Source organism: Chiloscyllium plagiosum, unplaced genomic scaffold (genome assembly GCF_037043375.1).
Source record: "Chiloscyllium plagiosum isolate Xiang-an unplaced genomic scaffold, Cpla_swu_hap1 HiC_scaffold_12, whole genome shotgun sequence".
NCBI classification, from domain to species: Eukaryota; Metazoa; Chordata; class Chondrichthyes; order Orectolobiformes; family Hemiscylliidae; genus Chiloscyllium; species Chiloscyllium plagiosum.
The window spans coordinates 73,063,023-73,089,931 of NW_028270150.1; the positions used below are offsets into that span (position 1 = coordinate 73,063,023).

Genomic DNA, 26,909 nt, shown 5'->3' on the forward strand with positions numbered 1-26,909 from the left:
TAGTCATCAACAGCTAGGTATGCTGACCTACAGAAAAATCACTTTCAATTCTTGCCCCCCACCACTTCCGTAGACTAGTTTGTTTCAATCTTAGCAATTCCAATCACACCACAGGATAAACGACTTCCGGCATTTCCTGTTCGGGTACTCTCCTCATCGCCACCTTTTCCCAAATCATCTTCCTTCTCATGAACCTTCAAAACAAAAAAAGTCAAAAATCAGCATCTCTCAAATGACAACTTGTGACCCTATCAGCATCCGAGGAGCAGGATAATAGATGTTTTGAGCATAATCATCAGGATGAAGGAGGGCTTATGCTCGAAACGTCAATTCTCCTGCTCCTCGGGTGCTGCCTGACCTGCTGTGCTTTTCCAGCACTACAATCTCGACTGATCTCCAGCATCTGCAGTCCTTACTTCTCCTCTCCTTGTGACCCTATCAGGGTGATTACGGTGAATCAAGAATCAGTTACTTCTTCACTCCAAGTACAAGCAAACGCACAAATTAGCATTCAAAGTAGTGCTTAAGCCACACCTTTTGGCATTTTTAATCTAGTATCAAGTATCTTTTAGCCTTAAATTCAGAATTAATTTTGAAGAAACATGAAAGATAATCTTTAACAGAATATCAAATGTCAATAGTTTATTCCATTCTACTGATGCAAGATTTACTTGTGGCAATGCAAGAACAAAAAAAAAAAATCAAATTTTGCCTGTTATGCTAAACACGATTTGCTCATTTGAAGATATCCTGTTCAACATGTGGCCTCCAAGGTTATCTTGAAAAAAGGTTGAACTAAAATTGAAATACAACAAACTTGTTTTAACTGGCATCTTATGAAGTGGTACTGCTGATAAACTAGCAATTATGCACCTCAAATATTGGAAGTTCACCGTTATCATGATATCTAAGTCAGTTGACAGTGAAGGCATGACGACTCTCTGCAAGTTTTAGTTCAGGCAAAGTTGCATTTTTGAAGGGACTAAAGCTGTAAATAAAGTATAACAATGACATGTACAATCTCTGCACACACTAGTAGCAATTTTTACATTGATTGTGTGGACCTCTTAATTTGTTCAGTATGCACAATAAAGTTCTGATTCACTATGTGGGTGTTCCCATAGAAAAAAGGTACAGAACTTTACCTGCTCTTGGGAAATAATGCAGGGCAGGTGACTTGTGCTGTCAGTGGGGGAGCACTTTGAGTCCAGTGACCAGTATTCTATTAACTTTGAAATAGTCATGGAAAAGAATAGATCAGATCTAAAAACTTGACGTTGTAAATTGGAAGACAACCAATTTTGACGATATTAGGCAGGACTTTCACAAAGTGACTGGAGGTTGATGTTCGTACGTAAAAGGGACGGCTGGAAAATGTGAAGCTTTCAGAAAAAAGTAAGAAAACAAGAGTAGAGACTAGGATCCTGTTCAAATGAAGGGCAAGACTGGGAGGTGTAGGGAATGCAGGGTAACTAGAGAAATTAAGGGTTTTGATCAAGAAAAAGGAAGCATGGAAAAAAAGGTACAGCAGGTCAAGCAGCAGAGGAAAGGGGGAGTTGACATCAGTTCAGAACCTTTCATCAGGGTCCTCCTCTCCTCTGATGTTGCTTGACCGGCTGTGCTTTTTCCAGCTCCACTCTGACTCTCCAGCATCTGCTGTCCTCATATCTTTGAGGAGGAAGCATATGTCAGGTATAGACAGCAGAGATAGAATCAATTCTTAGAAGAATATAAAGGCAATAGGAGTATACTGGAGGGAAACTAGGAGTGCAATAAGGGGACATGAGATAGCTTTGGCAAATAGAGTTAAGGAGAATCCAAAGGGATTTTATATCTGCATTAAGGACAAAAGGGTAACTAGGAGGTAAATAGGGTGCCTCAAAGATCAACAAGACTGCCTAGGTGTGGAACCACAGGAAACGGGGTAGATACTAAATGAGTATTTTGCAGTGTTTACTGTGGAGAAGGATATAGAAGATACAGAATGTGGGAAATAAATAACATCTTGAAAAATGTTCATGTTATAGAGGTGGCAACACTGGACATCTTAAAATGCATAAAAAGGTGGATAAATCCGATCTGAATGCAGTCTAGAACTTGGTGGAAAGCTCGGATAGTGATTGCTGAGCCCCTGACAGAAGCATTTGTCTCATCAATAACCACAGGTGAGGTGCCGGAAGAGTGGAGTTTGGCTATTATGGAGGCATTATTTTAAAAAAGATGGCAAGGAAGAGCCAGAGAACTATAGACTGGTGAGCCTGACATCGGTGGTGGGCAGGTTGTTGGAGGACATCCTGAGGGACAGGATTTACATGCATTTGTTAAGGGAAGGACCGACGAGGGATAATGAACATGGCTGTGCGTATGGCAAATCATGACCCATTAACTTGATTGAGGTTTTTTGAACAAGTAACAAACAGTATTAAGGACGACAGAGCAGTGGACGTGATTAAAATGGACTTCTGTAGGGCATTCAATAAGGTTCCTCATGATAGACTGGTGAGCAAGGTTAGATCACATGAAATGCAGAGGGAACTAGCCATTTGGATATGGAACTGACTCAAAAGGTGGTGGGGTATTGCTTTTCAGATTGGAGGCCTGCAACCAGTGGTGTGCGACAAGGATTGGTGCTAGGTCCACTGCTTTCATATAAGTGATTTGAATATGAACATAAGTGGTACAGTTAGCAAGTCTGCAGATGACACCAAAATTTAGTGGACAGTGAAGATGCTTACCTCAGTACAAAAGGACCTTAATCAAATGGGCCAATGAGTGGCCGAATTTAGACAATTTAGATAAATGAGATGCTGCATTTCGGAAAGGCAAATCAAGGCAGGACTTCTACACTTAATGGTAAGGTCTGAGGGAGTGCTGCTAAATAGAGAGAACTTGGAATGCAGGTTCACAGTTGCTTGAAAGTGAAATTGCAGGTAGATAAGCATATCAAATGCCTTCACTATCCTATCTTTGTTGGTCAGAGCATAGAGTACAGGAGCTGGGAGGCCACATGCGGCTATACAGGACACTGGTTAGGCTAATTTTGGAATTTGCGTGTGCAATTCTGGTCTCCCTCCTATCAGAAGGATGTTGTGAAACTTGAAAGGGTTCAGAAAATATTTACAAGGATGTTGCCAGGACTTGAGTGTTTAAATTATCGAGAGATGCTGAATAAGCTGGGTTTGTTTTTCCCTGGAGTGTCAGAGGCTGAGTGATGACCATATGAAAAGGTTTATAAAAACCCGAGGGGCATGAATAGGGTAAATAGACAAAAGTCCAAAACTAGAGGGCATAGGTTTAGGGAGAGAGAGTGCAAAATTTCAAAAGAAACCCAAGGAGCAACTTTTTTCAGTGTGGTGCATGTATGGAAATGAGCTGCCAGAGGAAGAGGCAGCAGCTGGTACAGTTACAACATTCAAAAAAGGCACCTGGATGGCTATATGAATGGGGAGAGAATTTACAGGGATATGGGTCAAACACTGGCAAATGGAACTAGATTTTAAGATATCTGGTTGACATGGGCAAGTTGGATTGAAGGGTCTGTTTCTGTGCTGTACATCTGACTCTATAACCAGAACACACCTGGCCCTGAAGTACCACATGGATAAAAAAAATTACTGTACTGCAGCGTTAAACATACTGGTTCAGCAACTCAATTCTGCTTCATAAATCATTGCCTTATTTTTGAACATTTCCATTGGTATGCAAGACTTAATTCTGGGAAGAGCAAAATAAAAAATAGTTAAGTAGAAAATGTATACAAAGGGTCAATGCACTGGATGTTACCTCAAAGTCAGTTCAAAATGAAAATGACAAACTGCTCATCACAAAGCTACTCTGTATACATGCAAAGAACAGTAAGGGTGCCAAGATTCAAAATCAGGATTTCTTAATTTTGAGATACTATGTTCACCCACTAAGTGATATCAGGTGAAGGTTTAACTTGAATTTGTGTGGAGGACTTTTAGCCCCTTGATTAAATCAGTTTCTTTCATCAAACAAAAAGGAATTTTGTGCAAATTCAAGTGGATAGACAAATAAGTTTAATCATTAGGTGGCCTAGAATTAAATAATGTTGTACGTACAGGTTGTTGACTTGCTCATGGAGCAGGAAAGCTAGTTTGCACGCATTTCGTCACCATACTAAAATATCAGTGTACGTCTTGTGAGCCGTTGTTGTTCTGTCCCACTTGCTAGGCGTGTGCCCAAGTTGGCTGAGGTAGGTGGTATTATTCTCAGTTTTGTTGCTTAGTGATTGGTGTATGGGGTCTGACTCTACATGTTTGTTCATGGGGTTCCAGGTTGAGTGCTTGGCCTCCAGGAAATCCTGTGCATGCAGCTGTACAGGACATTAAGCCACGGTTGGAATATTGCATGCAATTCTGGTCTCCTTCCTATCAGAAAGATGTTGTGAAACTTGAAAGGGTTCAGAAATTATTTACAAGGACGTTGCCAGGGTTGGAGGATTTGAGCCACAGGGAGAGGCTGAACGGGCTGGGGCTGCTTTCCCTGGAGTGTTGGAGGCTGAGGGGTGACCTTATAGAGATTTATAAAATTATGAGGGGCATGGACTGGATAAATAGACAAAGTCTTTTCCCTGGGGTGGGGGAGACCAGAACTAGAGGGCATAGTTTTAGGGTGAGGGGGGAAAGATACAAAAGAGATCTGAGGGGCAACTTTTTCACGCAGAGGGTGATATGTGCATGGAATGTGCAGCCAGAGAAAGTGGAGGAGGAGAGTACAATTGCAACATTTAAGAGGCATTTGGATGGGTATATTGAATAGGAAGGGTTTGGAGGGATATGGGCCAGGTGCTGGCAGGTGGGACTAGATTGGGTTGGGATATCTGGTCGGCATGGACAGGTTGGACCGAAGGGTCTGTTTCCATGCAATACATCTCTGTGACTATGTCTTTGTTTGGTTTCTCCCAGGATGGATACATTGTTCCAGTTTAAATGGTGTCCTTCTTTGTCCACGTATGGACACCAACGATAGTGGATTCTGTCTCTTGGTGGCACGAATGTCAACTAGCCTCCAAGAGACAAAACAGGAAATGATGCCATCCACCTCAGAAAATTGGGAGGCAAATAGCAAGTGGGATAGAACACCAACACTTCAGAGACAGACGGATGTTACTAGTATGATGATGAAACATCTGCAAAGAAACTTACAAGCTCAGTTATCAAGTTTTTCACAAAAAAAAATCAGATTTCATTGAAAACTGCAGGAGTTGATTTGAAAGTCAATCAATTCATCTTCCTTGAATCAGACATTGTAACCACAAGGTGGTCACAAGTTTTTCAATACTTACCACAAGTGTACGCCCAATAATGGACCTCTCCCCGAAAAGAGAGAGTTGACCATCCTTCATTTCAAATACTGCCACACCATTCCCATTTGCCTCCACATTGCCTAGATCACCAACATGTCTAAAATAAATCATAAGTTACAATTAAACCGGATAATTGAGGTAATATTGAATGCAACATGTAACCCAAAAATGTTAGTTTATTGCAAGTGAATAGCATTCGATATTTACAGTAACTTTAATTTCAGTCTTCAATGTAGTAAAAGCATCCTAAATTGCTTTGAGTGTTACTGTAGAAAAACTAAACAGGCCACTAAAACGCCCTTTGCTACAAAGCAGGCAAATTCAATTTCAGCTTGGACTAAACAGTTGGAATGAATTTATGATAAAAGGTATTGAACCATACACGTGATGGAAGTACTGAACATATAGACTGAATTCTCCCCCACCCCAAAAAACCAAACATATGTAGTTTAAGAGCTGACTTAGATCTTACTACATTCAAATGGAATATTGAAGTTTAACTATTTCAGTTGACTCAGAACCCTCAAAAATATAGACAGCAGTAAAGGTGTAGACATCAACTCAAAAGTACTTGAGGCATTTTATTTCACAGCCTACAGGGAAATCTCTGTAGACAAGACTTCAACAAGCACCCAAAGTTGTCTTGCACACGGCAATCATTGACCATCTTAAAACTTACAGAAAATTACTCCAAGTTATTCTTCCAAAAAAGAAAACAGTCCATATAAATAGCTACCATGAACATCTTAAAAATAATGCTCAAAGAAAAATTGACATATCAGTTTAAGACTCAACTTTATGAACCCATGAAAGACAGGGTGAACTTGTACACCAGCATCCATGTTGTTGGTTGCCAGTTCAAAATGTGATGCAAGAAGAGTTCATCGGTTTTATTTTTTATTTAGAATTTTGAACTAGATGCATGTGGGGTGACAAAGGTTAACTAAGCATTAGGTAGCTATAATTTCTTTCAGTTCTTGAAGATTAACTTAGTTACTTTGGGAAAATATTACATGCACAAAGTAAACAGTGTAGTGCATTAGAAGGTTCCAGAATGTGTTTCCTTCTTTAAGTTTAGAGGGAAAGACAGCTTGAAAGCTCTTAGTTTCAGTTTGGCAGTTCATAGAAGTCTTGGCTGAAGCTGGATGCGAAAACAAATGATTGCTATTGCAAGATGCTTCAAAACAGTAAACAGAATGAGCACACAGAGGTAACCTATTTTAAGGTCCACATTAGCATGTCTATTAAAATCCTGAAGGGTTTTTGAAACTCAACTTACACTGTTGTATGGAAGACTTGAAGTGATAAGATTCTCACAATAAGGAATTCTCTCTCGTACTCAAGTACTGTTGAGGCACTTTGGAATTAATAGTTGTCTTTTACTAAAGTGTTTTTAAATCTTTCAATACAAGTAGCTTAGTGCATCTTCATCTCTTCTGCATAATAAACTTGTTTTACTTGAGAATGTGTATAGGGTATAAGCAGGCAGGGAAAGAGTTAAGTTTGAGTTTTGTGAAAGGAGGTTCAGCTGAGACTCAGATCAGATAAGAATTTACAGTTAACAATGGGGTGCTGGAGGCAAGGGTAATGGGTTAACAAAATGGACAGGCAGTCATTCTGTAGAGCCATTTAACAACACTGAAAGCATATAGTATGCAAAGGTCAGCAAACAAGGAGAAAGTATTCATTGTAGGAGTCCAGTTAATAAAGTTAAGAACACCCATTGTATAACAGTAAAGGGTTTGGCATCTGCTATTGGTACTCGTTGTACCGGTCACCCAATTAATATGTATGTTGCCTTATCTCGATGCTCCTCCCTGTAAAATTACTACATAATTCATTGAGAAGGTGTTTGAGAGAAGACTGAACTCATGTCCCTGTGCACACGGGCAATCATTCTCTCTGCCTCTCCAAGGCCTGAAACAAAGGAAGGTAAAACAACGGTGTCTGAGCATTTTGCTTCGACTGAAGAGGGGAAAAACAGGACAACATACTGATAATGCTGCAGGTTTGGTTGTGTTTCAGGTGAGAGGAGATTTCATTTAAACATGAAAATGATATTTTAGCTGTCTGGCTGGTTGTGAATAATAATGAATTTCTGGGTTTTCTTAATGTGGCAGTTTGAATAAAATTGTCCAATATCTTTAGCACACTGAAGGGAGTTTTAAAACCAGCATTTCATGGTCTTCAGCATCTGACAGAAATTGAGTCATTTGGCTATATCATAATGATTGCTATGTTGGATTCAATGTGTGCATTCAGAATCATCCTGCTGCAATAAAGACCATCCAATTCAATGAAGAGAATATAACTTTTGCAAATAGTCTGTTAACTGTGCATAAAGGGCATCACATGATCTCATGGCAAAATCTCACAAATCAAGCATTATGTTACATGGCAAAGGCACCTCATTGAGGAGAAAGTGAGGTCTGCAGATGCTGGAGATCAGAGCTGAAAATGTGTTGCTGGAAAAGCGCAGCAGGTCAGGCAGCATCCAGGGAACAGGAGAATCAACGTTTTGGGCATAAGCCCTTCTTCAGGAATGCACCTCATTGTCAAATTATGCATCCAGATATTTGATTCTGCACAAGCAGTTTGTAGAAATGGCTAGAGGCTCTCATACAAAAAAAGCGGAATCCAAACCCCAGTACAAACGCAACATGGGCATTATTTCTTTGCACTTCTCAAACTCAAAGTATTCATTGTATGAGTCCAGTTAATAAAGTTAAGAACACCCATTACATGGGATCTGATGATAATTACTCAGATAAGTTGCACTCTTACACAGGCCACTGGGACACCTATTCCACACATTAGCTACCCCAAACTTCATTCCATCCCCATTGTGATGAATCTCCTGCAGGAAATTTGACTTTTGGCATCATTTTCCACTTGAAAATTAAAATGGACTGGAGTTTCCATTCTGTCAGTCATGCAGGTCTGCACCACTGAACTGCAGCCTGTAATGTCTTGCCACTTTGAAATTTTTTCCATTCCAGTTTGTTTGCTGCACGTAATGAAATTTATGGGTATTGCATCCATATCTCCAATATGATTTTGCTGACGTGAAGAATCATCTGAAAACTGCTAACATTGGTACAGGGTCTTTAGCAATCTTAGTAATTTTGTGAAACCCACAACACTAAATGTGTTTTTCATCAAGTGGTTACATCAACTAACTTGACACTGAATTCTATGCTGGACTCAATTTAATTTGACCAACATGCAAGAAAATTCCAGTTTTAACTGATATCGGCCTATCCTAGCTGGTGGTTGTGTTTTGGTTAACGATGTAACCTTCTATGAAAAGGTGGGAGCTTTCACATGTTGTGCAAGGGCATCAGGAGAATTCCTATACTGTCTTTAACATAATTTGATTACAGAAGAGATAATGCTGGAGTGCCTTCATCGGAGATGCTATAACTGAGATGGTCAGACAGCTTCATTAGTCATGATTTCACAGTGGCTGTATTATGTTCACGTAAAGCTGAAGGCAGAAGTCTGACGTGAGTGGAAAGGAGGAGTTGCTTAATGTAGATGCTAAATAAGAAAAGTAGGAATATTTTGGTAGCTTTAATGGGAGGTCAGGTAAGAAAATTTCAATACATCAAAATTCTATCCAGTGTCACTGTCCCGTTTTCCTGTATTCACATACATTTGGTCAATTCTTTACTTTATCAAGGTAGCTTCTATCTTGCTGGCTGCTGTTAATGGCAGTTCAATTTGTATGCTGCAATGTAAAATAATCTAACTTTGGGGCAGCACGGTGGCTCAGTGGTTACCACTGCTGCCTCACAGCACCAGGGTACCAGGATCGATTCCAGCACCCGGTGACTTTGTGCGGAGTTTGCACATTCTCCCCATGTCTGCGTGGGTTTCCTCCAGGAGTTCCGGTTTCTTCCCAAAGTCCAAACATGTGCAGGTCAGGTGAATTGGCCATGCGAACTTGCCCATAGCGTTAGGTGCATTACTTAGAGGGAAATGGGTCTGGGTAGGTTACTCTTCGGGAGGGTTGCTGTAGACTTGTTGGGCCAAAGGGCCTGTTTCCACACTGTAGGGAATCGAATCTTTTCATCCAAATGCATGCTTCACATCAAGTTTATAACTTGGTGCAAAGTGATTTGGATGTGAGCGCAAGTGATATAGTTACTAAGTTTGCAGATGACACCAAAATTGGAAGGGTAGTGGGCAGCAAAGAAGGTTGCCTCAGATTTCAACAGCATTTTGATCAGATGGGCCAATGGGCTGAGAAGTGGCAAATGGAGTTTAATTCAGATAAATGTGAGGTCCTGCATTTTGGGAAAGCAAATTTTAGCAGGACATATACACTTAATGGTAAGGTCCTAGAGAGTGTTGCTGAACAAAGAGCCCTTGGAATGCAGGTTCATTGCTCCTTGAAAGTGGTGTTGCAGGTAGATAGGATAGTGAAGGCAGCGTTTGGTATGCTTTCCTTTATTGGTCAGAGTATTGAGTACAGGGGTTAGGATGTCATGTTGCTGCTGTACAGGACATTAATAGGCCACTGTTGGAATATTGTGCACAATTCTGGTCTCCTTCCTATTGGAAAGATGTTGTGAAACTTGAAAGGGTTCAGGAAAGATTTACAAGGATGTTGGCGGGGTTGGAGGATTTGAGCTATAGGGAGGGGCTGAAAAGGCTGGGGCTGTTTTCCCTGGAGCATCGGAGGCTGAGGGGTGACCTTACAGAGGTTGATAAAAATCACGAGAGGCATGGATAGGGTAAATAGACAAAGTCTTTTCCCTGGGGTGGGGAGTCCAGAATTAGAGGGCGTAGGTTTAGGGCAAGAGGGGAAAAGATATAAAAGAGACCCAAGGGGCAACTGTTTCATACAGAGAGGGTGGTATATATATGGAATGAGCTGCTAGAAAGTGGCAGAGGCTGGCACAATTGCAACATTTAAAAGGCATCTGGATGGGTGTTTGAATAGGAAGGGTTTGGATGGATATGGGCCAGGAGCTGGCAGGTGGGACTAGATTGGGTTGGGATATCTGGTCAGCACGGATGAGTTGGACTGAAGGGTCTGTTTCCATGCTGAACATCTCTATGACTGATTAGGCAATACAAAAATACACAGATTGGGCACTCCTGCACAGCAGACCCCATGCTGCAAGCTATTAAGTAAAATGACTGTGTAATAATGAGGTATGACTCTTTTAAAGTAAACCTCATTTGTTGACTTAACTGCTGGAAGTGAGAAAAGTTTGGCTCAATGGACAAGTCATGCAAGAATGAAAGAATGAATCTACCTTGAGGGACCAGCGTACATCACTGGATAATTTTTAAATATTCACTGATATGGTGGAAGATATTTCTCTGCCATTTCTAAATAGCTTCCTAAAAAATGAATAAGGTAATTTAAAGAGAATAGCGCCACTCAAAGATCAGCAGCAAGTCAGCTGATGTGCGCCACTGCAGGAGTTGGGGGATATCCTAAAACAAGTATTCATTGTGGAGAAGGGCATGGAAGATATGAAATGTGGGGAAATAGATGGTGACATCTTGAAAAATCCCATATTACAGAGGTGATGCTGGATGGCATGAAATGCATAAAGTGGATAAATCCCCAAGACCTGATCAGGTGTACCTCAGAACTCAGTGGGAAGCTAGGTAAGTGATTGCTGGGCCCCTTGCTGAGATATTTGGATCAATAGTCACAGGTGTTGGAAGACTTGAGGATGGCTAACGTGGTACAACTATTTAAGAAAATTAGTAAGGAGAAGCCAGAGAACTGTAGACTGGCAAGTCTGACATCAGCGGTGGGCAAGTTGTTGGAGGGAATCCAGAGGAACAGGATTTATGTATATTTGGAAAGGCAAGGACTGATTACAGATTGCCAATGTGGCTTTGCATGTGGGAAAATCAAGTCTCACAAACTTGATTGAGTTTTTTTGAATTAGTAACAGAATTGATGAGGGCAGAGCGGTGGACGTGATATATATAAACATCAGTAAAGTATTCAACAAGGTCCCTCTTGGTAGACTGGTTAGCAAGGTTAGATCTCACCGGATACAGAGAACTAGCCATTTAGATACACAACAGGTGAGAAGCTAGAAATCAGAGGGTAGTGATAGAGGATTGCTATTCGGACTGGAGGCCCGTGACCAGTGATGTGCCACAAGGATCAGCGCTAGGTCCACTGCGTTTTGTCATTTATATAAGTGATATGGATGTGAACACAGGAGGTATAGTTAGTTAAGTTTGCAGATGACACCAAAATTGGAGGTGTAGTGGACAGTGGAGAAGGTTACCTCAGAGTACAAAGGGATTGTAATCAGATGAGCCAATGGGCAGAGTGGTAGATGGCGTTTAACTCCGATAAATGTGAGGTGCAGCATTTTGTAAAGGCAAATCAAGGTAGGACTTAATATATTTAATGGTAAAGTCCTAGGGAGTGTTGCTGAACGAAGAGACCTTGGAGTGCAGATTCATAGCGCCTTGAAAGTGGAGTCAAAGGTAGATCGGATAGTGAAAACGCATTTGGTATGCTTTCCTCTATTGGTCAGAGCACTGAGTATAGGAGTTGGGAGATCATGTTGCAAATGTACACGACATTGGTTCGGCCACTTTTGGAATAGTACACACACTTCTGGTCTCCCTCCTATTGGATGGATGTTGTGAAACTTGAAAGGGTTCAGAAAAGATTTACAAGGACGTTGCCAGGCTGAGAGAATTTGAACGAGAGGAAGGAGGTTGAATAGACTGGGGCTATTTTTCCAGGAGCATTTGAGGCAGAGAGGTGACCTTATAGAGATTTTAAAAATCATGAGGGGACATGGATAAGGTAAGTAGACAAGTCTTCTCCCTGGGGTGGGGGTGGGGAGCAGAGTCCAGAACTAGAGCAGATAGGTTTAGGGTGAGAGGGGAAAAAAATGTAATAGGAACCTAAGAGGCAATGTTTTTAAGCAGAGGGTGCTGAGTGTATAGCATGAGCTGCCAGAGAAAGTTGACAAGGCTGGTAGCAAGGGTTTAGAGGCTGGCAAATGGGACGAGATCAGGTTAGGATATCTGGTCAGCAGGGATAAATTGGCCCGAAGGTTCAATTTCTGTGCTGCACATCTGTGACAATGACTAAAATAGTAAATTTTTTTTAAAAAAAGTGTAAAATTGCATTATAAAATTACTTACATATATTGCTTTGAATAGTGCAAAATATCATGGAAAATCATTGCATAAAAAAATGCTCACCTTTCTTGGTCATCAGGTCCACCATGAACTTTTCCAAAAGGATTGTAGTGAGGTCCTGCACTAATACAGCCTGTAGTGTACACAGATACAGCAGAAAGCAGGTTATCTAAACTTTGACGGGTAATTGATCATAAGCTTTCCAGCAACATCAGGTGGTGAGGAATTTCTTTAAAAATAGAATCATGTTTACACATAATAGAATCAAAGGTCAGACAGTAGCTCATGTTGAGAGGGAGGCAAGTGCCCACATCAATACTTTCCATTGCATTTTCATTTCGCAGCCAGCCAAATGAACAGCATGCAACAAGCTGTTAGAGGCTGTGGCTTAAGACAGTTAGAAACAGTCCTTTAAAGTGCTGCGGTCATCAACAAGTACTGAAAAGAGAAGGGCACAGTTAAAGTGATGGTGATTGGCAGTGGCTTCAAATGACACTGAAGATGCAAACTATGTGCATGAGAGATATTCTGCTTCCTCACTGTAGGAACTGATACAGTTGAGAACAGACAGCAGAAGCATATGTTGCATTTGAGATACATTGTCCAGATTTATGTATTAGCAACTGCCTATTGCATGGGAACTGATTAAAGTGTGGGTATGTTGGAAGGCAAATTTTGTGCCAAATATGCATATATGTTAAACTTTGAATTGCAGATTAATCCCCAATAAAAAAAAACATTTGTGATTCACAGCTATTGTCCAACATCCTTTCCCCACATTTTACGACCATTTCTGGCATTGCTGAACGAACTCTAGAATTCAGGGTTTGATAAATAGTTGGGTAACTAAAATACAGCTTCATTATGGAACTTTAGGAGCTAAATAGGAGGGTCATGGATAACGTGAAGAGTCAAAGTCTTTTCCCCAGGGTAGGAAGTCCAAAACTAGAGGACATAGGTTGACGTTTGAGGTTAGAGGGCAAAAGTTAAGGGACATAAGTGGCAACCTTTTCCATTCCAGGTAATATGGTGGGTTCAATCATAACACTCAAAAGGCATCCGGACAGGTACATAAATAGGAAAGATTTTAGAGGGATAATGGACCAAATGGGACTAGATGAATTTAGAATATATGGACGACAAGGACAAGTTAGCTGAGAGGGTCTATTTTCATGCTGCACAACCAGAGGACTCAGAATTAACACATTTTGGACATCTGCGTTAGCAGTGAAACACTCCTTACTCTTGGTCAAGGTGACAGACGATGACACCATTGCCTAGAAATCTGATTAGGCCTGGAGTGGGTCACAAGCACCAAAGTTATTTCTTCCACCAACTTGGTTTCTCTTTTGTTTTATCTTAACGTTCAAAAGATGCCAATCTCTCCTGAACCCTTTCTCTACTCCGATATAAGATAGTAAATGCTATAAAAATGTTAGCAACAAGCAAAATACATTCGTGAGGCTGCAGACAAAGTCTTGTTTTACACAATTTCTAACAGGAAAAGAGATGTAATAGTCTCCTCTTCCAATTTAGTCACCATGTCAAGTCAATGTGTTTATCCAGATACACAAACTTTTGCCATTTTCTTTCTCTGCTGGCACTAAAATGTTGTCTCAGTCAAAAAGTTGTTTTGGTGTCTACATTTTCTTGGAGCAGACCAGCTGTGCAAAGATCTGTTGCACTTGCCTTTCTGAACCAACAATAAGTTTGTTTTTTTTGAATGGTTATGGCTTTGATGGTCAATAAAGCAATAGAATACCATTCTTTCAAGGTTCATTGGAAGAAAAGATTTTGATTACACCACTTGTTTTCAGAGTGAACTACTGAACTAGGTTTGAATGTGCAAGGAAAGTACACATTAGCCCTCACTAGTTAAGTATTTTTAAAACCTTCAATCATAACTGGCACATCCATGTTAACGCTTTCCTAGGTCAGAAAGCAGCATAAAAAGGTTTTAAAAGGATTATTGAAAATGAAAGACATTTTTAAATAAAGAAAAAAACTTCCCATGGACAAACAGTTGGATTATTGAGATGGGTTCCCTAGCTTCCTACTCATGAAGAGAAGTTTGTTTAAAATCAGGACACACGGGTAAACTGCATGAACAGAAAACGCTTGCCTCCCATCTGGTTGCCATTTGCCCAATGTTAATAATATTCATTGTCACATACAAAGCAAGTTTACAGGTTTCACACTTCATTGAATGCTTCTTAGCATCACTCCCTGCTTTGCTGATGCTGCTTTCATCTCTACTGATCCCCGGGCCAACTCATTTGATTCTAAACGGCCTCATGCCTCGACCGATTAGTTTCTTATTCCAGGTTGTCTGGTCTCTTCAAGTTCAAGATAGAGGGGAAGGAAACAAGGTTCAGAAGTAGATGCCATTAAGAATTGGATGGACTTTTCAGTCTCATACCACTGAAGCTACAGATTATGGCCCAATTGATAACTGATCCCTTGCTCCGATGATTTTGAAAATAGTTCACCTCTTTTTAATGCAAGTGCTCAATAAAGTGGAGCCATTGGATTGTGGGCTATATTGTTAAACACAAATTTTGATCCTCCCTTAATTTGATGTATTGGCTTTTTTATCTTTTGCAACAACTTCTCTCTAATGAAAGCTTCATATCTGAAGAATCAATTTTGTGCTCACCATAGATGCCTAATCTGCCAATTGTTGCCAGCATTTGCTAGAGATTTAAAGCTAACTTTTAAACAATTCTAGTGCAAAATGCAAATTTTAAAGTTTAAAATGTTATACATCTACACAGTAAACTTATATTCATTAAAATAAACTGGAATGAAACTAAGTACATTAAGTTTTTAATTCACACAATTGTCATAACAGCAAATATTTACTCCATACCATTTGTATTATCTCCATAAGCATGAACGTGGAACCCATGCTTTCCAGGAGTCAATCCAGTGATGCTTCCTTTCACAGTCACAGGTCCATCTCCCTGGAGAAAAGTTCCATAAAGATATTAGGTGGATTTTTTCCAGTATTACAAAATGTGTTAATCAGCAATAACAGTTTGTTCTTTTTGGATCGCTTGACTTCTATCTCACAAAATTAATTTTCACTTTTCACAAATACTTTCAATCAATTGGTGCTTCAGGTTTTCCCTGTTTCAGGGGCTTCATTTTATTACACAGCCAAATAGAAAAGAGAGGTTACTTGACTGGTGGCCCATGTTGGCAAGAGTGATCACATCGTTGTGGTTCTGTTCGCCGAGCTGGGAATTTGTGTTGCAGACGTTTCGTCCCCTGTCTGGGTGACATCCTCAGTGCTTGGGAGCCTCCTGTGAAGCGCTTCTGTGATGTTTCCTCCGGCATTTATAGTGATCACTATAAATGCCAGAAGAAACAACACAGAAGCGCTTCACAGGAGGCTCCCAAGCACTGAGGATGTCACCCAGACAGGGGACGAAACGTCTGCAACACAAATTCCCAGCTCGGCGAACAGAACAACAACAAGCACCCGAGCTACAAATCTTCTCACACACAGTGATCACATCTTCAAAATGAAGTCTAATTTGTGCAACTAGCTAAATTAGTAACTATTGCAGTGCAAAAATAAGTATTTCGCTTGCCTGATATTTTTGGTTGAGATCACAGTAAGTTTAACCAGAATTTTACACAATTAAAGAAAAACAAGGAAAATGCAAAAAAACTAATGCTTCTTTATTTTGAAGAAACATATATAGCATTTATTATGGACCAGATCAGAACCACATTCCTTCAACTTTCCAAAATGTACTGAGGAGATAACGTAGAACTCAAGTTTTATACTCAAAATATAAGGGGCTGTGTTCAGGATGTCATTTGCTTGATCCACCACAAGGCTTTAAACAAAAATACACTTTCTTACAAAAATTCAAGTAAAAAAAATTTGACAGAACTAACTGCTGAAAGACTGAAGATGTGTATTATTCAATCACTAATCACCCATCCCATATTTAGGCGGTGTCCCATGAACACACCCTTTGGCAAAAATTCAATTCAGCAAAACACCTAATGATTCTCACATGCTGTGTCTCTATCGTCCAGAACAAACTATTTTTAAGAGAAAGCCTCACTGTCTCAGACTGCTCTCCAGAGAACTCAAGCTTTTTGCTCAGCATCCAGCAGACCTCTAACTCAAAATCAAACCAAGCCAAACCCGAAGGTCGTTGGTTCGGAAAGCCTGACCCCACACACTCATCTTTTACTTCAAGGAAAACTCCAATCAATTTACTGACTGCCTGTCTGAAACAGAGACGCAGTACCACTGTGCCATCTCACTTCAGGATGCACAAGACAGAACACCTCTCAAATAAACTGTCCTGTCACATGTCCCTAACATCTTTTCTAGTATATGTTTCTTACAGCCTGCTGCTTTCTTTTGGAAACCATCAGCTACCAGGGTGCAGCTATCCACCAATTTCAGTTTTGAGATTAGTCCATTATCCACTTTAAATGTCATGAAAATTGATCCATAATCTTTTCTCATCTATGCAAGGTTGAATGCATATTATCCCAGATGGATTTATCAGCACGCACGCAACGGGTCACAGGTTCAAAGGTGTACATCACAGATACGGACCCTTCGGTCCAACGTGTCCATGCTGACCAGATATCCTAACATAATCTCATCCCATTTGCAGGCACTTGGCCCATATCCCTCCAAATCCTTCCTAATTCATATATTCCTCCAGATGCCTTTTAAATGCTTTAATTGTACCAGCTCCACCACTTCCTCTGGCAGCTCATTGCATACACTTACCACCTTGGTCTGAAAAAATTGCCCCTATGCCCTCTAGTTTTGGACTCTGCCACCCCAGGGAAAAGACTTTCCTTTTTACCCTATCCACGCACCTCATGATTTTATAAGCCTCTGTAAGGTCACCCCTCAGCCTCTGACATGCCAGGGAAAACAGCCCCAGCTTATTCAGCTTATCCCTATAGTTCAAATCCACCAACCCTGGCAACATCCTTGCAAATCTTTTCTCAACCCTTTCAAGTTTCACAACATCCTTCTGATAGGAAGGAGACCAGAATTGTGTACACTATTCCAAAAATGGCCTAACCAATATTTTGTGCAATATGACCTCCCAACTCCTACACTCAATACTCTGACCAATGAAGGAAAACATACCAAATGCCTTCTTCACTATCCTGTCTACCAGAGACTCCACTTTCAACAAACTAGGAACCTGTACTCCAAGGCTTTTGTTTAGCAACACTCCCCAGAACTTTACCATTAAGTGTGTAATTCCTTCTGATTTGCCTTACAAAATACAGCACTCACATTTATCTAAATTAAACCCTATCTGCCACTCAGCCCATTAGCCCATCTGATCAAGATCCCAGCGTGCTGCGGTAACCTGCTTCGCTGTCACCTAAAACCTAATTTTGGTGACATTGCAAACTTATAACTATATCTATGCTCACATCCAAATCTAGCAGTGGACCTAGCATTGATCCTTGTGGCACTCCACTGGTCACAGGCCTCCAGTCTGAAAAGCAACTACCCTACGTCTATCTTCAAGCCAGTTCGGTATCCAAGTGGCTAGTTCTCCCTGTATTCCATAAGTTCTAACCTTGCTAACCAGTTGACCATGAGGAACCTGACAGACACCTTACTGATGTCCATACATGTCACATCCACTGCTCTGTCCTCAATCCTTTTTAGAATTTCTTCCAGTTGTGACAAGAAAATGCCACAAACTGAACAAGGGTGAGTAGCTCCACTGGCAAGATACTTTTAAACTATTCTGATCAGAAAGTACAACATTTACCTACCTCTACAGAAAAAAGAAAACAATTATGAACTCTCCTGAAATTGAAAATCCACCAGATTTGCATAAGCATCACTACAAAATTTTTACATTCCTGGCATCTTCCAACCTTAGCAATATATTTTTAAAAAATCATTTTTTAAAAATAAAATTGTTCAAATATCATCCGCACTATAAGACTTCACAGTCATAAGATTCTAACTCCATAAACTGGCACCTAGCCTTGTTTGCGGGGTCAGATAATTCAACTGTCCAATTAGACCTCAATTCCTCCACTTCCATTTTCAAGTTGTGCATAATTGAGAGGCCCGACTGACAAACAGCAAATATGTTTCAAATAAGAATGCTGAAGCAAAGCAAAGCAACACCGAATTGGAAATCAGGCAGAACATACTTAGCAAAGCTCCAAGAGTCCAATTTCCAATACTGAATATTGCTTTAAGTGTATTTTTGACTGCTCTCAAATTCATTGCAGCACCCAAAAGGAAAAAACTATGCGCAACGATACCTGAAAACTGCCCTATGCTACCAATAAAAGATTGAAAAATCTGCTTTCAACTGCCCAATTCAAAAGCCTAATTTTATTTAGAAAAACTATTTGGAGAAATATCAAAGTTGCATCATTTAGATCATTAATTTACTGTGAGGGTGTTCCCACTGTATTTGATGCCCCTTTTGCACTAATCTCACTTCAGAAACAGTTTTAAAAGTCAACTGGTCTGCGTTCACATTTTTATTGCTACCAATTTTAAAAAATGATTTAACATTGCTTTTCTTGCCACTGGTGAACCTATTCCTATCTTTATCACTCAGTTGGTCCTCAAAACCATATGTCTTCAGCCTGCCTTTAACCATGCAAGTCCCATCAGGAGATGCATTTTCCCTGCATAACCAGATGATAAGGCTGGCTACCTCCCAGCTAGCACCTGTGTATAAATTCCCAAGTTTCCCCAACTTAGTGATTCTTGTTCTTTGAAAGCTTTCACTAACATGTTTATTTTGCTAGTAGCCACCAAGAGTTCTTGTTGTATGGGTTTCAGATTCTGATAGCACCTCTCATCTGTACTGTAGTTCTTGGCCTTGTTAAGCTGTAAATCCTTGCCTTCAAGTTTTTTTTCTAGTCTGCTGCAAATTGATCTTCCACTAACAGATTTCCATTAAATAATCACTTTTGAAGAACATTTTTGCTCCCAAAGCAATTGTCTGAACATAATCAGTCTTCCCCTTTTTTGTACTTAATGTTGCCAACCCATTGGTGCAACTGCTTGCCTCTCATCCTGTATCGTCAATATGTTCTATTTTGCAATGGTTTTCCACACTTTCATAATAGCTACACTTCTCTATTGAATAGCATCTGCTGGTAAATAGTTCAAAAATAAAAGCTAACAAAAGTGGGTACAGATCACTTCATTTTGATCAGAAATAAAAAGTGATTAATCAGACCAACAGTCAATTTCAACATACAAGTGTGTGCTGCACAGCTCTGAAGTACTGGTTCTTTGTAACTTTCTATAACTCCTTTACAATCTGCGAATGTGTAATCCATACACCAAGCTGTGTTGAAGATGCTTTTTGAAGAGTCTGGTTCTCTACATGGTTTAATTTTGCACTCTTTACCAGAAAACTTTTTAGAGGTCTCTACTTTCAGCCCTTCCTTTTTGTGTAAAAAAACCACATTTACCAAATGAAAACTGGCTCTCAAGGGTGTCACATGATAAGTTTAAGCATCAGTTCCAAAACTTGGACTTTGAAATTTAAGTCTTTCTTCCAACATAATGCATTTTAAAAAATGCTCAAAAGGTAAAGGTAACTATAGTCTTGTCCCAAGCTGAGAAGTGATCACTTAATACTGATGGAACTTTTGGATTTCTACTAAAAACCAATATGGACTATATCCTTCTCCCATCGATAGATCATGCTGTGTTTTCTGATGCTATTGCATGATTTGCACACCTCAAAATTCAACTTTTTGCAATTTCAACCCCATTATTAATGAAGTTTTGCCAGAAACCCACCTTTTCATTGACTGATGTATTATTCTCAACAGAAAAAGTTGTTGCCAAATCTGCAAAGTTTTAAACTTTTCATTCAATCACTACCTAGTGGTGCTTGCTGGGGCGAGACAAGTGCCTTCTGATATTTCTTATAAAGCTGACATCTATCACATTTTTGAAACAAAGATTGCATCCCTCATTTTACTCTTGCATCTTTTCATTTTTTAGCTAGATCAGACAGATAGCCCATGTAGTTTTTAAAATACCTTTGCCGTCAAAATTTCTAAAGCTGGTGTCAATAACCTCTCCATTAAAGAAATTAAAAAAAAGTGTTATACTGCATTACTTTAATATCACAATCTCAATCTGTTTTTCCAAATAAGAGATTTCAGTCTCCTTATTAAGTTTCATCTGCACTTATCACTGACATCCACTAAAACTGTTAAATAGGTTATTACTCACATACTAATAATAAAGGGATCAATCCTAGCTAAAATACTTACATTTCTGGTAAAATAAAGTTTTATCATCATTTCTGAAGCTAGAACTGGATGAAGTCAATTTTCTTAACTTGACACCAATCCTTAAGACTCAGATCCAACACCGTGGCCAACCACTTCCACTCACCCTCACACTACATCTATCTGCTCCACCCTCCCCATCAACCTATCAAAAGTCACCTACTGCAATCCCATCTATCTTCCCCACAGCCCCACTCTACTATTTATCTGAAGCTCCTTCCCCTCCACATTGCTGATGGGCTTATGCCAGAAACGTCTGCTCTCCTGCTCTTTGGATGATGCCTGACCTACTGGGCCTTTTCCATTGCCACATTTTTTGACTGCCTCTTGCATCTGCAATCCCGAGTTTCTCTTAGGTTCATTTTAGCCAATTTCACAATTGAAATATTTTTTCAGCGCAGTTGCACTTATTGGGAACCATTACAATGCCCTCATTGATCCCGATCTCCATTTCCTTTCTCAGAATCTTCCATTTCATGTGCAGTTTCAAATCATCAATTTTGGACAGATTAGGTAATGGCCTTTAAGTTACACCTGCTGCATTGACTGGCTACACCCTGGACATTTTTGGGGTTCAATTCTTTAATTTTAAATCTCAATCTTGGTGTATCGTCAAACATTTCTGTCCATGGTTCGGAGTATAAATAGTTTAGTACCACTGCCTACAACCTGTATATGACAATGCACTGATTGACTGAATCTGACAATTGTTATCCAAACAAATTTAATCAGAGCAGATAGAATGATTTGCCAAGGAATGTCCCCAAGTATGAGCCAGAGAATATCTGTTACCTGTTTCGTCACGTTAAAACAGGCATGTTACTTCTCCCTGCAAAGAACATAACGAAAGTGCGCCACTGATGAGCAAATCTACAAGCAAACTAAAATAACCCATCTAAAAGATTTATTGTAACAGTAAAAATGACTATTGGCAATATATAATTTACAAAATGTTACTTAAGTTTGCAAGCTGTTACCTTAATTTAACATTACCAATAAAAAAAATTAAATTCACCATAGTCCGAGCAGACCACAGGCTCACACCATTGGTGGTACTTTAACCAAGGGTTAACATGCCTCAGTGTTGAGAAGGTGGGATCTTCAGTAATCTCAGCCCAAATGAAAACTGAACCCACGTGAAATAACCATTTGCAAATTTCTTTGCACAAACACTTAATTAGAATACCAACTAATGTTCAGCCTAATTGTAATTACTTCTTCAGTGTTAGTATAATCTAGTCTGCAAATTACACAATAAACCTTGCACTTAAAGTTTATATCTGCTTTCCAACTTGTTAATTTTAGCAGCTGTAATTACAAAACCAAAGATTCTATGGATAATTAAAAATGAGACTCACGATACCTGTATGTCCAGCTCCAAACATCCAATGTTTAAGATAGAGTTCTTCACTCAGTATGTAGTGCCATGGAACTTACACTATTCACAATCCAAACATCCTCTTTTGTTGCTTAAGCAGTACTTTTAGTCTTATGAAATAAATCGATCATATTTCTAACCTAAAGTTTTTCTATGTAAATAGCTTCACTGCCAACATGTGGCCTTACCACTAACTGTCGTTTACAAGGACAGACACTCCAGTTTCGCTCCTTCCTGACCTGTCAATTTTAAAGGTTATACTTATAGTTAAATCATGAAGTGATGAAGTATCAAACTATACCTTACTCTTTAAAGAAAAGAAAGGGAAAATAAAAACCAATACACTACACTAGAGAATGAGGTACATTTGCCAACTAGTAAGAAATCTGTGGTTACAGTGTTAATGTGCTGGAAGAGAGACAATAAAGTGGAAGCTTTTAGTATTTGTATTAGTTGTTAAAATAACCTGAACAATAACTTTATTTTTATTTCGAATTCAGTTCATATCCATACATGCCAACTTACAGATTCTCATTTTCCATTGAATTAGAGCTGGTCAGTACCTTTTGGAAAACAAACACAACTATTTGAAACCAAATAGATGCAGAGCTGGACTGAATACCATTGGAACAAATCAAAACATTGTTTACACCCCTCCTTGGTTATCTAGTACAAAAATTAAACCACAATTTTGTGAAACAGCTCTTGAAGTTGCAGCTTTTCTCAAAAAAAGCTAGCTAATCTCAGGCATGTCTATTGCATCTAAAGATCAATTTTAAGCATTTCATAATGTCAAAACAGTAGTAGTGAATTAATCCACTGAAATTAGAATGTACAGCTTCAAGTTGTCAACAATTTCAGAAAGGAAGAGAACCAACTACAATAATAAAGTGCTGGACAAACTCAGCAGGTCTGACATCTGCAGAGATAAGCAGAGGTAAATGTTGCAAGTTCAATACGACTCTTCCTCACACAATAGTTGCTAAAGCAGTGACATCAGACTTGAAATGTCAATTTCATTTCCCTCTCATGTTGAGTTCCTCTGGCCTTTTCTGTTTGCTTCTGGTTTCCAACATGCATAGTATTTTGCTTTTATTAGAAAACAAAACTGGAAGTTGCATACTAGGAAACACAAGTTTGAGTAAAAAGCTAACATCCAAAGCTAAGTCACTGCAGTCCAAGAACAAATGGCTGCTCTCTCATTAGAGATGCCTGATGATGGTTCAACCATAGGGTCATCATGCCTCAGCCAGTTCAGCAAATAGCAACAGGATCCTTCGAGATTGCATAAAGAAGCAGCATAAGCAGACTTCATAAAGGGACAAATTAGTAAAGATATTTTTGGGAGTGCTACTATTAAAATGGAGCAGTGGATATAGAGTATCAGATTCTCAGAAGCATTTGACAATGCAATGATTATTTCAAGACTCTGAAGATTGGAGAATTCAAGAATGAAATGGACAAAAAGTGGAGTTAGGTTGAAGGAGCTTGAAGATTGATAATACATGACGACATGTGGGGCTTGAACTCAGGGACACTACCACTATGCTATCAGAGCTCCTAGCTGATCCAGTTCAATTTTGGTCAATGGTAGACTGTAGCACGTTGATAGTGGGAAATTTAGCAATGGCAATGCCACAGTCATGGGTCAATAGCTAGATCTTCCTATTGGTGCCAGTCAGTGCTTACATTTTTTTGCCAGCTTGAATGTTATCCAATAGTCAATATATTTGGACAGACTTCTTCAATATGGAGTCATCATGAATGATTCCCATCACCTCCAATTAGGACCTTGTATTGCAGAGGAAAGGTGATACGTGATACAAGTGAAGATAGAGATTTTAGAACATAGAGCATTGGCATGTCTAGCGGTCTGTGCTGTTTTGTTCACCTTACAAAGGAATAACATACTTGGCCAAGAGACCGTACAGAAATTCAGTACGTTGATCTGCTCAATGAGAATTGTGGTAAATTAGGCCCATAACAAATCATTCTCAAGGGGTTCAGTATAGTAAATGCTGGGAAGATGCTTTCCCTGGCTGAGGATTCTAGAACTGAAAATGTATTGCTGGAAAAGCGCAGCAGGTCAGGCAGCATCCAAGGAACAGGAGAATCGATGTTTCGGGCATAAGCCCTTCTTCAGGAATGAAGAATGGCTTATGCCCGAAACATCGATTCTCAAGTTCCTTGGATGCTGCCTGACCTGCTGCGCTTTTCCAGCAACACATTTTCAGCTCTGATCTCCAGCATCTGCAGACCTCACTTTCTCCTTGAGGATTCTAGAACACAAGGTCACATTCACTAATAAGTGAATGGCCATTTAGGCTTGTTAATTAAAGGAGAAAATTCATAACCCAAACATCACAATTCTTTAGAATTTTCTACTAAAGGGCCACGGATGCTCACTTGATGAGTGTATTCAATGCAGATGAAAACAGACGTTTCTGCACATGCAGCATTTGAATGCGGATAATGCAAGGAGATAGAGTTGAGCAATAAAGTTTTGATGAATAGCACAGCAGATTGAAAAGGCCACATGGTCTACTCCAGCTCCTCTTCCTTATGCTATGCTAACACTGGAGTAAAATCAGGATTTAAATATGGAGCGGCAAGCATGCGGCAAATAATCTCACCTTGGGATTCCAGAAGTCTGCAGCTGCAGTGCAACAGCACATCTTAACAGCTGCTCGTTTCTTGCAAGTTTACAGGAATAATTTGCCATGGTATAATTTCCAAGACTATTGACTAGTCAAAGTATGCATGAAATCTACTTACACCTCAACCACTTTAAAAATTGATTAAAATAACTTTAGTTTGTACTTAATTTCTCAAAAATAGTTTCAATTGCATATGCAAGAAATAGCTGTATTTACAGCTACAATTTTTCAAATTAAAGAAAAACTGGTCAGGGTGCAGGCTTCAGTCCAAGTTTACATTCACCAAGAGTTACAGAAAAGAATTACAAAAAAAAAACAGAAAATAAGAGGTAAACCAGCTTTTAGTTTTCCAGAGGGAGGTTACAATTCTTCCACCCTATAAACAAGCCCTCATACTGTGCTTTGACCACTTGAAAAACAAATATGTGCACTTTCAATCTTATGAAATGCAGCACAGTAAACAAGCTCAAGCTCACACAAACACTAAAAGATACCGTTTCAGGCGTTGGCTGAACGACAAATATTGGCCAGGAAACAGGGAGAACTTGCTTTCCCCCCTTCCCCCCCACCGCAAGTTAGGAACGACAGATAAGGCCTCAGCAATCTGCAAAACAGCACTTCTGTTATGCGCTCAAATCTCTAGAATAACACTTCCTGCTTTAACTTCGAGTGCAACTGGAGTTTCTAATTTAATGTTATTCCCCTAATTTTTAAATTAAAAAGCAGTGTTCTACATTGCTACAACCATCACTCGTTAACGCAGCAAGTAACGAGACTTTGGTCAGGATGGATATGCCTTAGAAGGCAAGTTGGAGGCGACGGTATCCATACATGCATATCTATCTTAAAAACGCGCCAAACTCATGTACTTGCGCATTTCCAACATAATGAATTAAAACACTTGTGCCAAGCTCTGACAAGTAAGCAGTCCTTCAAAAGAAAACATCACCACCAGCTGTTGTTAGGCTCACAAATTGGCATGCATGCATACAAACAGAGTCCAAAGGTATTCCGGATGAACTCTCCAAATCAGCGACCCCGCGAAAGCTCACAGGTTCTACAACACAACCACTGACGATAGAAAGTTGCTCTCGCTTCACCTGTTCCGCAGCGCTTTGCACTATCTTCCCATAACAAACATTCTTACCGGATTGGCCACGTTAATTCGCTGCAAGCTGCGGCAAAGTAGCGGTGCAACCATGACACAGCAAAAAAGAAACACAGCAATGGCAGGGGTAGGGCGGAAAGAGCAGTTCTCAATCGCACAGGATGACTGAGACGTGCACTTTTGAAACGAAACACAGGCCGCTATAAGACAGGGACGATCTGCATCTGTTCTCTGCAGCAGCTCTGCCCAGTAGGAACACAGCGGGGGCCCTGGTCCAGCTCTGCAGCTGATGGGGAGGACACAGGGGGTGAGGGGACACGGTGGGTGGGGAGGGGGATAAAGGCCCTGGAAGGACGGGCGCTCTCCACGACAGAACCCGCGCCGCCACCGAGTCCCCAGCGCCGGGGAAAACGAACCCACTGCCGAACAGGCTCCGGGTAACTCACATTTTGCTCGAAAGAGACGGTGCCAGTCACCTCGCCGGCTCCCTTCAACACGCAAATCGCTTTCATAACGGACATGATGGACTTTCACCACAGAGACGACACCAACTGCCCGCACACTGGATATAGACCGACGCCGAGTCCCTGAGGGCACAGCGCCTGCGCAGGCCCCGCCCCGTTCCCGCCCAGCTGGCGCGCTTGCGCAGTCAGCGGCCAACCTCTCAGGCTGAAAGGGGTGGGAGATGGACCTGAAGCGTTGACTTTGTGTTTCGTATTGCAGATACTGCACAGCCACGGTACAGAAAACTTGGTTAGGGACAAAACGAAAACCTACGGAAGCTGGAATCCAAAGTAGACAAGCAGGAGGCTGGAAGAACACAGCAAGCCCGGCAGTATCAGTGAGTGCTTCTCCACCTCCTGATGCTGCCTGGGTTGCTGTGTTCTTCCAGCCTCCTGTTTGTCTACTATGGTACAGAAAACGGGCTACCGAGTATGCCTATGTTACACTCCACTCAAAAACCTTCCTCCCCATTTCCCTCATTTCATCTCTCAT

At 40.3% G+C, this 26,909-nt stretch overlaps 1 protein-coding gene across 1 annotated transcript; it reads right to left on the bottom strand.

The window, feature by feature from the left end:
• Positions 1-65: 65 nt before the first annotated feature.
• On the bottom strand, positions 66-26,510 carry sod1 (superoxide dismutase 1, soluble). The gene is made up of 5 exons (XM_043700711.2): positions 26,360-26,510; positions 15,342-15,435; positions 12,536-12,605; positions 5,309-5,426; positions 66-194 (listed from the first exon to the last, which is right to left on the bottom strand). The coding sequence occupies exons 1-5, from the start codon at positions 26,432-26,434 to the stop codon at positions 75-77; spliced, it is 477 nt and encodes a 158-aa protein (XP_043556646.1). The 5' UTR covers positions 26,435-26,510; the 3' UTR covers positions 66-74.
• Between the last annotated feature and the right edge of the window lie 399 nt (positions 26,511-26,909).

Bases quoted from the DNA above. Each gene is read 5' to 3' on its own strand.
- sod1 (XM_043700711.2), bottom strand. From the start codon at position 26,434: ATGTCCGTTATGAAAGCGATTTGCGTGTTGAAGGGAGCCGGCGAGGTG. The intron at 15,436-26,359 runs GTGAGTTACCCG...ACTTTTCTCCAG, and splicing joins CCGTCTCTTTCGAGCAAAAT to GGAGATGGACCTGTGACTGT. The intron at 195-5,308 runs GTAAGTATTGAA...TTTGTTTTGAAG, and splicing joins TTATTGGGCGTACACTTGTG to GTTCATGAGAAGGAAGATGA.